Below are 12,336 nucleotides of genomic sequence, written 5' to 3'. Positions count from 1 at the left end.
TAAGTATCTCAGAGGAGGTTGGGAGGTGACTGAGGAGAGGGGTTGCCTGGTGGGAGGAATCCTTGCTGTTTGGGGGGAGCAGAAGCTGTTGGCCCCCGAGGTGGGGCTGGTGAGGTGCAGACTCTGAGTGGAGGCCCTGGAGAGGCACTGGGGACTGTGTCTTGGACTTGGAGAAGGAGTCTGTTTGAATCGATGGCCCACATTAGCAGCTGTGCTTCATGACTTTTTCCTTTCGGACAGCAGGGTTGGGCCATGGCACATTCGTGGCAGGTGTGATAGCCAGCATGAGAGAGTGCCAGGGATTTGCTCCCGACGCAGAACTTCATATTTTCAGAGTCTTTACCAACAACCAGGTATGTGTTTTGAGGGCCCCTAAAACTTAAAGAATTGGTTTTACAATGTGAAAAGAGCAGGCTGGTTTAAAGGCAATGCACATCCATGGTGCTGAGCATCTCCCGGCCCCCCACGTGGCTTTGCCCTCCTCCCGCCGCCCCCTTCACCAGCCTCACCGGAACACCAAAGGCTCTACTCCAGGGGGATTCCTTGCCCTCCCGTTTCTCCTGTCCACGATGCCTCGGGCACACGTGTACTTGAGGATAATCCACGTTTGTGCTCTTGCTGCTTTGCTGGACTGGGGTCACTTGTGCCCAGCACCCAGCATCATGTTGAGTCATGAGGATTTAGAAGCTTGCGCCCTCGGTCTGCATTTGGAAATGTTCCTGGAAAGAGGGAGGGTCCTGGCTAGTTATTTATTGTTAAAGTCTAATTTTTGCCCAGGTAATACATAATTCACAAACATCCAGGGCACACAGGGATAATTCTCCCAACCCTTCCATCCAGCAGGTTTTTACCTCACTTCCCCAAGTCCCCCATGTGATGCTTTCTTTTGTGCTTATATCCTCTCCTCCTAGAATGTTTTTTGCATGTTCAAGCAAGTGTAACTATATTGTCTTGTTTAAGAGCCTTTAAAAAGCATAATTCTGAATCATATTCTCTTTCTACTGTTTTTTTTTAACATTTTATGTTTATTCACGCTTTTAATTTGTAGTGCTCTTTATTTTTACCTGTGGATCTAAGTTTCCACATCATATAATTTCCTTTCAGCATGAAGAGATGCCTTTAGTATTGCTTGTAATGCAGTCTGTTAGCTATGATTTCTCTCAGCTCTAGTTTATCTGAAAATATCTTTATTTCATCTTTATTCTCAAAAAACTATTTTAACTGAGTCTCAAATTCTGGATTGAAAGTCTTTATTCCCTGCAGCACTTTACTCCGTTGTTTTCAGTCTATCATTTTCTACTCTGTTTAATTTTGTATCTTATAAAGCACCTGAATGGTGGTACATGAAGTAATTTAACTTTTGTGAGGAAGCTATGAGAGAAATAATAACTATTAGAGAAATAATTCTGTGAAATGACGTTCAGTCTATTTAGGAATAAAGAATATTAAATATGTTGAACTGTTTGGAAAAACTTAACTGAATAGATGTGTCTTAGGACAGGTCCTTCTGCAAGAGCGGCAACTAGAAGTTTGGGGTCTCCCCTGGGCGGGCAGGCGGGCTGTAAGGTCAGGAAGGTGCTGGATGTGAGACCCGGCGGGACAGGACCTGGGACCCTGCCCTCCCCAGCGTCCAGGCCCGAGGAGCGGAGGCTCTGGGTGTAGTGTACCTGGTAGAGCCTTCGTGGTTCTTGGGACCTCTTTCTGAAGTTCACGTGACTGCTCCATGCCGCTGGCAGCCTGGTACTTGGAGGTTTCACTGCAAGTCCTGAAGCCCTGTTTTCTCACGGCCAGGTCTCCTACACGTCCTGGTTCCTGGACGCCTTCAACTACGCCATCCTCAGGAAGGTTGATGTGCTGAACCTGAGCATCGGCGGCCCTGACTTCATGGACCACCCCTTCGTCGACAAGGTTGGCCCTGTCTCTGCAGGGGCCTGTGCTGGCGTGGTGGCGGCTCCTGCTCTCCCCTCCCCACTTTGCTTGGTGTCTAGCCTGCTGGTGGCTTTGTCACCCACGTGGGGACAGCTCTGAGGGCGTGAGCTGCAGAGACTTGTGGGCAGCAGGTCACGGCGCCGCGTTGGTGCCTCTCACCTGAGCATGAGGCCCGTCTTCTCTGGGCGTGTCAGGAAAGTCCGGGTCTGCTCTGCCGCAGGGACCTGTGTCCTGGAGTCTCTCTTCTAGACACAGTGGCTGCCAGACGTACCGTGTCTGTCCTGGCCCGATGTTGCACTTCCAGGGGATCTCTTATGTTTTAGTTCTGTTTTTGAAAGTTGTTTTTGGACATTTATATGTTGATTGTCTAAAAGTGATGTCCTTTCATAAGTAAATGCTTGCTAATTTTGTAGGTGTGGGAATTAACAGCTAACAATGTCATCATGGTTTCTGCTATTGGCAATGATGGGCCTCTTTATGGGTAAGTATCTCTTGATAGGAATGACCTTAGAGGTATCTTTTTCCTTGAAATAACTGAAACACTGTTGTCTGTCTGTCTCTGTATTTTTCTGTACCTGTTTGTATCTATCTAAAACTTTGCGTTGTGGAACTTTTCAATACATACAAAAAAGACTTAGTAATGAATCTCAGGTACCCACATACTCCAGCGGTTGTGACTCAAGGACAGTCTTGTTTCTGTGTAATTTTTTTTTTCACTTTTACTGAAAATAGCAATTTGGAGGCCTAACGTTTTTATTCTACTCTTTTTACTCCTGCAAGCAGTCAGGAGAGTAAATCTACTAGAAATAAGTGGGTTCCACAGTATTTATTGAGACCCACTGTGCGCAGGGCACAGGGTGAGGAGGTAGATGAGATGCCTGCCTTTTTAGGAAAAGATGCAGATGCAGCAAAACTTAACAGGAGAGCGTGCAGGCTGGCATGGCGGACACAGACGGGAAGGATCAGATCGGATGGGAGGGCAGAGAGCAGTGTCACAGACGGGTCCCTTTGTGTCCAGTTGTGTGGTGAGTCAGGTCACTTCAGAGTAACCGGAGATCCGGGACATTAGTCACTGGTTCACAGGGGGTATCTGTTAGAGATCCGAATTTCCTTTCTGCTTACAGCTCTGAGTTTTATTCTGTAATAGCGTCTCTAGTAATGTCTTGGGCTGACACACTTGGCATGGGGCATCTGTCATCGTCCTTGATGGGTTCCTGGGATGGGTGCGGTTCAGTGTTGTGGCAGGGGGTTTGCGGTGATGCAGGAGAAGAACTGAACGCTCAGTCCTGCCCCCGCGTGCCCTGGTCCAGGAGAGCCGCTGGCACGGCTGTGTGCTCACGCCCCGCAAAGCTCGTGTGCTGTCTTGCGTGGCGTCCTGGCTGTGTGGCTGCATGGAGCAGGCCTCAGGAGCCCTGACAGCATGTGTGAAACTGTCCAGGGCGGAGGATTAGGCTGAACTCGATGAAATTAATGACGCTCCAGGTCATGCTTCCAGCCTCAGTTCCGTCATTGATCCCACTCTCCTTGTGGGGGTCCAGGTTGTGACTCACGAGTGTGAGTGGCATAAACATGTCCCCAACTAAGTTCTGCTGTGACAGACACCAGTTACTTAGCAATCTCTCTTTAGGCGCTCTTGTCTTCTCTTTCTAATGTTTCTCCATTTACCCCTCCCCCAGTTCTGATGTCCCTGCTCAAGGCCAGCCATCCACAGCTCAGCACCCCCACGTTATTGTCGGTTTCCAGCCCCTTCTCCTGCCTTCAGTCTCCCCAGCCCTCCCTTCCCTGCGCAGGAGATGTGGGCCAGAGCCAGGCAGGTCTTCCTGTCCTTAGGCTGAGGGACCTTTGCTTTCCTGAGGCCTGGCCACCGCATGTGGCTCCAGAGGGCGCAAGACCTTCCTCAGGGTGGTGGCTGGAGGATGGCATGAGGCAGCCAAGGGAGAGCGCCGTGGACACTGAGCCTCTGTGAGCGGTGGCTGCTCCTTTCCCTTCCTTTTTCCGTGTTTCTGTTGTTAAAATGCAGACAAGCAGTTTCCTTAACTAGGAATCTGCGGTGGATCGCTACTGCCTGCTCAGATCTCAGTTTCTCCTTGGGTTTCAGGGTCTCCTCTAGTCTAGCCTGGAGTGGGCAGACTTTCTGTGAAAGCAGCAGACAGTAAACAGTGGAGTCTCTGTGGGCCACGTGGTGTTTGTTGCGCTTGCTCACCTACCCTGCTAGTGTGAAGGTGGTGTGGATGTGTCCCGGCAGGAAGTTGGATGAGGCAGAGTTCCACAGCTGTGGCCTCATTGCTCACTGTCCTGTGCACATCTCCCCCAAGTCTGGCTCCTCTCTGGGTCTCCCTGGGGACCCCATGTTTCGGTCGCCATCACCTGCTCCTGCTGCTGACTGCCCCCGCTACCCCCACACCCTTGGCTTGCCTTTCCATTCATACCAGCTCTTCCACATGCCATCCTGACTGCTCTGCACACGCTGGTCACTCTTCTGGAATCCTTGTACTCCTGTGGGCAGTCACATGTGGGAGCCTCTAATCAGAGAGCTACTTGTGCTCAGCATGTTAGCAAGGATCCCAGGAGAGGTGGCCCCGGTGTCAGATTTGTGTCTGCCCATGGAGCCTCACGGGATCCACCAGTTGGTGGGCGGGCTGAGGGTGGTACCCGCTCACCAGGGCCCATCCTGAGTGGGTGTGGCTTGTTGCTGGCATTGGGTAGGGCAGGTTGGGTGACCATAATGCACTAAGAAGCCAAGCTGTGTATTGTAGGTCTGGCACTGCCTGATCTGTCCCCGTGGGTACCCCTTCTGGGAGCTCTCTGGGGTGTGGCCCCCTTGACACTTGGACTAAATAGTGCCTGGGAGTCTACGCTGCACGTCCCGCTTTTCAGCGCCAGCAAAGCTTTGTCGATGCTTTCCTCTGTATGTTAAGGGTTTAACACTCACAAAGTGTGGGGCTGACAGGGAGAGGGAGGGCAGGAAGGTGGCAATCTTTGGTACTAGCTTCAGTGGGAAGTTCTGCCAGTGATTTCTGTTCTAATCTCTGCTCTCTGATGTCACAGAAATTTGTAAACTTTCACTGTCAGCCAACTGAAAAATCAGTGTGGTGCCTTTGTACAACCAGCTGGTAGTGTGTTGGTGGTGGGTGAGCTAGGGAGGCAGTGCCAGGATCGACTCCATGGGTTAAAACAGAGAATCCTGCTGATGTCATTTCAGCTACATGGAGCCAGTTGTGGTTCCAGAGTTCATTTACTGGTGGTGGAGCTGAAATAGACAAAGCTCCATAACTGGTGCTCTTATACTTTCCAAAAGTTCAGCTTCGTCTTGACTTCCACCTTGACTCCCCCCGCTTCACCGTCATTTCTTTGTAGATCTAGTGCCCTTGAGGTGCTGGGGAGAATTGCACGGTCTTCCCTGGTGCATCCGTATCATCTCCCTGAGGAGCTCAGGTTGCTGAGAGATGAGTGGCCCCCATGGTTGCTGTGAGGGAGGGGACAGCTACCCGAGACCTTTGAGAGCTTTGTTTCTGACGGTGGCAGGAACACGTCTGTGGCTATAGTTCCTTCCGCTGGATCCGGACTCAAGCTGGGGAGGCAGGAGAACGCACTTGGAGCAGTTGGGAGGTGATGTGAGGGCGCGTACGTAGGTGATGCTGTGCCAGTGACTGGTCCTGTGAAGCTCAGAGGGCGTGTTCCTTCACGCCTGGCAGTAGAGGGAGACGTGAGCCTGGTGCAGGAGGGTGGGAAGCCGACAGGGCGGGAAGGAAGGCGAGAGGGAGAGGGTGTCCAGTGTGAGGAGACGGAGCTGGCAGAGGTGGCGGTGCGCGGCCAGGGCCGCAGCCCATGTCGCGCCACAGGAGCGCCTGCTGCAGACTCAGACTTGGCCCTCATTTGAGTCTTTCGTTTAAAACGGTCCTCTCCCCTTGTGTCTCTGTGCCTGATGCAGGACTCTGAACAACCCTGCTGACCAGATGGACGTCATCGGAGTGGGCGGCATCGACTTTGAGGACAACATCGCCCGCTTCTCCTCGCGGGGAATGACCACCTGGGTAGGCGGGGCTCTCTTCCTGCTGGAGTGTCTGTGTGTGTGTGCGCGCGCGTGCATGTGTGTGTACTTCCATGAGCTGTAATTATGCGTCTGGCTCACCCTCCCGTCCGAGCAGATGCTTCCTCGGATGGCAGCCGGGCACCTGACCTGTACCTGCTGTCCTTGTCTTTCTCACCCACCTGCTGTGTCCTTGGCCTTTATCGAGGCAAGTGTTTTAACGGCATTTTGAGAAATGTTCCTGAATAATCTGCGAAGCTGCAGGTGAAGACATCTTTGCTCAGTGTCCCATGTGTGCAGGTCCAGAGCCCATTTATGTGTGGTGGCCAGGAAGGAGTTTTCACTTCACATGTGTTCTTTCTTCCAGAATATAAGTGCCAATGGAATTCTCATTTCCCCCAGTTTCAGGGAAGCTTAAGAGAGTACTCAGTTAAAGTCTTACCTTAGGTTGCTTGTATGTCTACACTGACTGTTCTAAGTCATTCTTTCCCTTCTGGTGATAGATTGAAATGCCAGTCGTATCATATAACTTTTTACCTTATTAAGAAAATGTGTCTTTTTTTTCCTAATTTTTAATTTTAACTTGCCGATTTTTCTAACATATTTCTAGTTTTTAAGTTGTCTATGAATCAGTTTCCAGTCTTGCATGTTAGCAAAATTTTAGATATTCATTTTTTAAGTGCTGTAGAGCATTGCATTATGCTGGTCATTATAAAAACACATCAAAAATAATTTTATTTTCTGTATGATCATTTAAGCTTCTTCTGAATTGCAGTGAATTTCAGATGAAAACCAGCAGCGTGCTCAGGCTGTGCTATTTAGCTGATGGCATTTCTGGTTTAATTCACTCATAACTGCTGAGGGTTGTATGCCCTCATGGGGGCCTGATGGAGACCACACTGCTGTTGTTGCAGGAGCTGCCTGGAGGCTACGGCCGCGTGAAGCCTGACATTGTCACCTACGGCGCTGGAGTGCGGGGCTCAGGCGTGAAAGGGGGGTGCCGGGCCCTCTCAGGGACCAGCGTGGCTTCCCCAGTGGTGGCTGGTGCTGTCACCTTGCTGCTGAGGTGAGTGCTGCTTGGTTGGGAGGGGTAGGTGGCAGCAGGCCAGGGGCCGAGTCCTGTAGCTGGCCAGCTTGTCACGGGGCCTCGCCTGTGTCTGCAGGAGCCAGGAGTCTGTCTCGAGGGTCCTGGGGGCATTGCCGAGGGTGGGGGCTGTCTGGTCTCCTGCTGTCAGGGGCAGGAGGGGAGTCCTCGGTGCCCGCCGTGCCCAGCCTCACAGCCTTTCTGAGCATGACGCTTTCAGTGGGGAGGTCGCCTTCGCTTTCCTTCTCCCTGCAGCACGGCGAGCACCTCTGGGGGCTCAGCAGTGCTTTGTAGTGTGAGAAGCAGCTCGTGCAGATGCCAGGCCACAGCGAAGCGCTTCCTCAGCTCTGGTCTTAGAGCCGCAGGAGCAGCCGGAGCTGCAGCCTGGTCTTGTTCCGTCGGCAGGAGGGGCAGGGCGTCCGCCTCGGGCTGAGCTGTGAGCAGTTCTTGTTTCTGCCAAAAGTTCTACTTTATTCTGACATCTCCTGAAGTCAGATTCCCATCTAGACCTGTTAGCAAAAAACACAATAACACTCCAAGACCAGCCATCCTCGAAGAAAAATACTTAGCAACTGTGGAGAGAGAATTTTTTTTACTGTTTACTGGATTTTTTCTCTGCATTTAGGGAGTCACAGTTTACTTGTATTAATAACATGTAGGTACACAAACGCACGTGTTTTAATGCTGGTGTTCTAAAGCAAGCGAGAGTGGGTGCTGCTGCCTGAGTCCAGTTGTGTTCTGATGCTGAGCCCTCCACCAGGCCCGACCCACTAGGGTCTCCAGACAAAACAGACCTGTGCGGCAGTGGGCTTCCCTCCTGGCCATGACTAGGCCACGCAGCATCAAGTGCCTGCTGGACCCACCTCCATCCTCCCCTTCTCCCATCCAGGCTGTGTCCATCTGTCAGGAACTGTAACTCCTACTTGCAACCTCTGAGGTCAGCTGTATTGAGTTAGTAGGAAAATATGTTTTCCTGGTCAGTTTAGTATGAGCCCAGAGTCCGTGCTCTCACAGCCACTTGGAAGGAGGTAAGTGGTCAGTCCTGAGACAGGAGCAGAAATGAGCATGTTTGCCCTTGTCTTACACAAATTTTTACTGAAGATCCCATTAGATACAGAGCAAGGTTGGAGGTCGTGTGATTGCACTGCTATGGGTTAGGGATGGTCTGGTTTTCCTTCTTTTGCTAAGAGCAGATGAGCACATATGTAGTTCTCCCCCCAGCACAGTACAGAAACGTGAACTGGTAAACCCAGCCAGCATGAAGCAGGCCCTGATCGCGTCCGCCCGGCGGCTTCCCGGTGTCAACATGTTTGAGCAAGGCCACGGCAAACTGGATCTCCTCCGAGCCTATCAGATCCTCAACAGCTACAAGCCCCAGGCCAGGTTGGTGTGCCCGCCTTTCTCCTCTTCCTGGGCTCCCTCAGCACAGGCTATTTGCCTCAAAACAGAGCCCACCCCACCAACAAGGCTTGGGGGCCTTGGGGAGCTTCATGCTGCTGCTTCTGCTGGGACACCAGGACTACTCCCCACTTCCCCACATTCTGCTGTTCGTAATGTCAGTGATTTAAAGCAATGAATTCCTGCTTTTTTTTTACTTAGTAAAACTTTTTATGAAGTAACCTTAAACTTACAGAAATTAGCAAAAATCATATGGACGTTCTTATATATTGTACATCAGGACTCCAGCCCTGCCCTGGCTTTTCTGGTGTTAGCATCTTATGTAACCATTGCACACACCACATAGCCTAGCAGTTAACATTGATGCATTACCATCCGCTAACCTGCAGGCTATGTTTGGATTTTGCCCAGATTTTCCTCAGCCTGGTCCAGGATCTAGGCCAGCATCGGCGTTGTGGTTAGTTGCCACATGTCCTTGGTTTTCTCCAGCTGGGCTCATTGGCTCAGTGCCCTTCCTTTTGTTCTTGGCGGTGCTTGTCTGCATCCTGAGGTTCAGGTGACGTGTCAGGCTGGACCCTCCAGGAAGCAGGCGCCAAGAGATCTTCTGGGGGAGGAGGTGGGAGAAATGGGGAGAGGACCCTCACGCCAGCACAGGTTTGAAATCTTTCCTCATCCCGGAGAATCCCTGAATCAAGGTCACTGTTAGAGGAGGCTGAGTCCCCAGGGCGGGGCCGGCTCTGGTGCCTGCTGCGCTCGGTCCCTGGCGCAGATGTGGTGGAGTGTCCGGGGCTGGGCAGCGGGAGAGGCTGTGCCAGGGTCCACTGCAGGGGCTCTCTGTCTCTCTGGGACTGCGAAGTGTCTTGGGGGTGCACGCTTGAAGATGATCTTCCTTCTTGCCATACCTTCCGTCACTACATTTAGTATCCTTAGATGGTTCTTTCCTGAAATGGTTCTTATATAGAGATTGCCCCTGGCGATTTTCTGCTTCTCTCACTCCTTGTGCATTTATTAATTGAAATTCTGCTGTAAGGAAGTGCTGTCTTCCTCTTGTATTATTTCAGTTACATCAGCATGGACAGAGATCCTTGTTTCACTCTGACTATAATCCATTAATGTCTTTGTTTATTCATTGCTCCTGTTGTCCCAGATTTGGCTCTCTGGAGTTCCTTCTGTTTGGCTCCTGTGTCTTTTCAGTGTGTCTCCATCATTGTCCACTGGCAGCATTTCTACGCCCACTGTGGGTATCAGTTCTTTGTCCAAGCAGCCCTGGTCCTTCAGCTGGAGAGTGGGGTTTAGAAATGGACTCCCGGCTCCAGATGTGCTCTTGGTGGCTGTGCTCCTGCTTGTTTCTCGGCCCTTCCTGCAGACCGAGCTGGCGCGTGTCCGCATACACACTCCTGTACCTTTTCTGTGTCCGTGATGCCACCTGTCTCACGTCCCACCCATGGCACTCAGAGTCTTCTTGCTGGTTGTCCTTCTCCAGCAGCAGGCAGCCTGGCTGTCACTCTTCACCGTGTCTCTGTTGACGCGGTCCTAGGACACACACGTGGAAAGTTTTAGAGCTGTAACTCGTACCCTGGTGAACACAAGTTTAATCCCTAGAGGATAGCAGTTGTGGGTAGTTCTTTTTAGATTTATAGAATGTGCAGGCCAGGAAGCAACAGTTAAAACTGGACATGGAACAACAGACTGGTTCCAAATAGGAAAAGGAGTACGTCAAGGCTGTATATTGTCACCCTGCTTATTTAACTTCTATGCAGAGTACATCATGAGAAATGCTGGACTGGAAGAAACACAAGTTGGAATCAAGATTGCCGGGAGAAATATCAATAACCTCAGATATGCAGTTGACACCACCCTTATGGCAGAAAGTGAAGAGGAACTAAAAAGCCTCTTGATGAAAGTAAAAGAGGAGAGTGAAAAAGTTGGCTTAAAGCCCAACATTCAGAAAACGAAGATCATGGCATCTGGTCCCATCACTCCATGGGAAATAGATGGAGAAACAGTGGAAACAGTGTCAGACTTTATTTTTTGGACTCCAAAATCACTGCAGATGGTGATTGCAGCCATGAAATTAAAAGACGCTTACTCCTTGGAAGGAAAGTTATGACCAGCCTAGATAGCACATTCAAAAGCAGAGACATTATTTTGCCGACTAAGGTCCGTCTAGTCAAGGCTATGGTTTTTCCAGTGGTCATGTATGGATGTGAGAGTTGGGCTGTGAAGAAGGCTGAGTGCCGAAGAATTGATGCGTTTGAACTGTGGTGTTGGAGAAGACTCTTGAGAGTCCCTTGGACTGCAAGGAGATCCAACCAGTCCATTCTGAAGGAGATCAGCCTTGGGATTTCTTTGGAAGGAATGATGCTAAAGCTGAAACTCCAGTACTTTGGCCACCTCGTGAAGAGTTGACTCATTGGAAAAGACTCTGATGCTGGGAGGGACTGGGGGCAGGAGAAGAAGGGGACGACAGAGGATGGGATGGCTGGATGGCATCACTGACTGGATGGACGCGACTCTTGAGTGAACTCTGGGAGTTGGTGATGGATAGGGAGGCCTGGCGTGCTGCGATTCATGGGGTCACAAAGAGTCGGACACGACTGAGCGACTGAACTGAACTGAACTGAATCATATTTTTAGTGACCTCAGTTCATTTCTTTTCTTCCTCCCCACCAGGCCCTGTCAGTCTGATTTTGCCTTTTATTTTCAGTATTGTTGAGTTCACTGGTTAGTATGTGTATTTCTTTTTGGATTCCCACTACATTCTGGTTGATTCAGCTGGTTATGTATTGCATTGTGAAAGAGGACAGTGACTTTAAGGTCTGAGCTGCACAGAGTGCGCCTGGCCAGGTGTGGTCCTCCCATCCCTCTGTTCTGCGCCCCGCCCCTCTGCCCCCACAGGTAACAAGGCCAGGTGTTTTTGACTTATCTTTCTTGAATTTCTTTTTTCACAAATGAGCAGATACATATCTATCTTCTTATATATCCCCTTTGTTACATAAAGGATACATTATTATAAATACTGTTTTGTACCTTTTTCATGTAAAGGTGTCCTGGAAATCACTTTGTATCCATTCACAGAGATCTTGCTTCTCCTTTTTTATAGCTTCCTAATGTGGATACCTTTGTGTATTCAAGTACATGTCTATATATGGGCATTTAAAATGTTTCCAGTATTTCGTCATTTTAAGCTGCTTGTGTCTGTGTGTCCTAGTTTTGTTGGAGTTGTGTCTGTAGGGAAGATTCCTAGAAGCAGGGTCGCTGGGTCCAGGCTGAGAGCAGAGGGTGCCCAGGGGGTACCGCTGGCCTGTCTGCCCAGAGCTGCGCTTCATGCCTGTCTGACACATGGGAAGTGCTCCCTCAGGGTTGCTTTATTTGCAGTTCTCAGGCTGTGAGTGAGTTTAAACACTTTGTCTGTAGGTAAGAACTTTTTCTATATCTTTCCTGTGAAGTGTGTGTTCATTTCTTTCACCCATTTTTCTTTTTTCTGGGGTTTGGTCCCTTGGTCTAACTGTTGTTTACATATTAGGATAAGTAACCCTTTGCTGCAGGTATTTCTCCCAGTTTGTTCGCTGCCTTTTGTCATAGAAGTGTTTCTGGCCGTGCGGTCTCTTTTGTTCTAACTGTTGTGTTGGTTCGTCCATTGTTGTTTTTGCCCCTGGATTTTGAGGCACGTGCCCTGAGGTAAAGGAGAGACTCACCCCTGTTTTCTTCTACTTGTTTGCTTTCTTTTATTTACTTGAGACTGTTCCATTTGGGGTTTACTCCAATATGTATGGTGTGAGTTGTGAATCTAATTTTATCTTTTACCAAACGGCCACCCATTTATCCCAGGTCCAGTTATTAAAAAGTCCATCTTTGCCCATGACTTGAGACTGAGTCCAGGTCTGCCCTGGGG

General features: G+C 50.1%; 1 protein-coding gene across 1 annotated transcript in view; it reads left to right on the top strand.

The window, feature by feature from the left end:
- MBTPS1 (membrane bound transcription factor peptidase, site 1) overlaps nucleotides 1-12,336 on the top strand; it is a 45,162-nt gene that overhangs the window by 15,450 nt on the left and 17,376 nt on the right. Inside the window, exons 6-11 of the mRNA XM_018061778.1 lie at nucleotides 244-353; nucleotides 1,792-1,908; nucleotides 2,343-2,410; nucleotides 5,861-5,963; nucleotides 6,874-7,025; nucleotides 8,265-8,426. Coding sequence (XP_017917267.1) covers nucleotides 244-353; nucleotides 1,792-1,908; nucleotides 2,343-2,410; nucleotides 5,861-5,963; nucleotides 6,874-7,025; nucleotides 8,265-8,426 — 712 coding nt within the window. The remainder of the gene's footprint in view (nucleotides 1-243; nucleotides 354-1,791; nucleotides 1,909-2,342; nucleotides 2,411-5,860; nucleotides 5,964-6,873; nucleotides 7,026-8,264; nucleotides 8,427-12,336) is intronic.

This window comes from Capra hircus, chromosome 18, assembly GCF_001704415.2.
Source record: "Capra hircus breed San Clemente chromosome 18, ASM170441v1, whole genome shotgun sequence".
In the NCBI taxonomy this organism is placed as follows: domain Eukaryota; kingdom Metazoa; phylum Chordata; class Mammalia; order Artiodactyla; family Bovidae; genus Capra; species Capra hircus.
The sequence above is the reverse complement of the archived record's forward strand: the minus strand, read 5'-3'. Positions and strand labels throughout refer to the sequence as shown.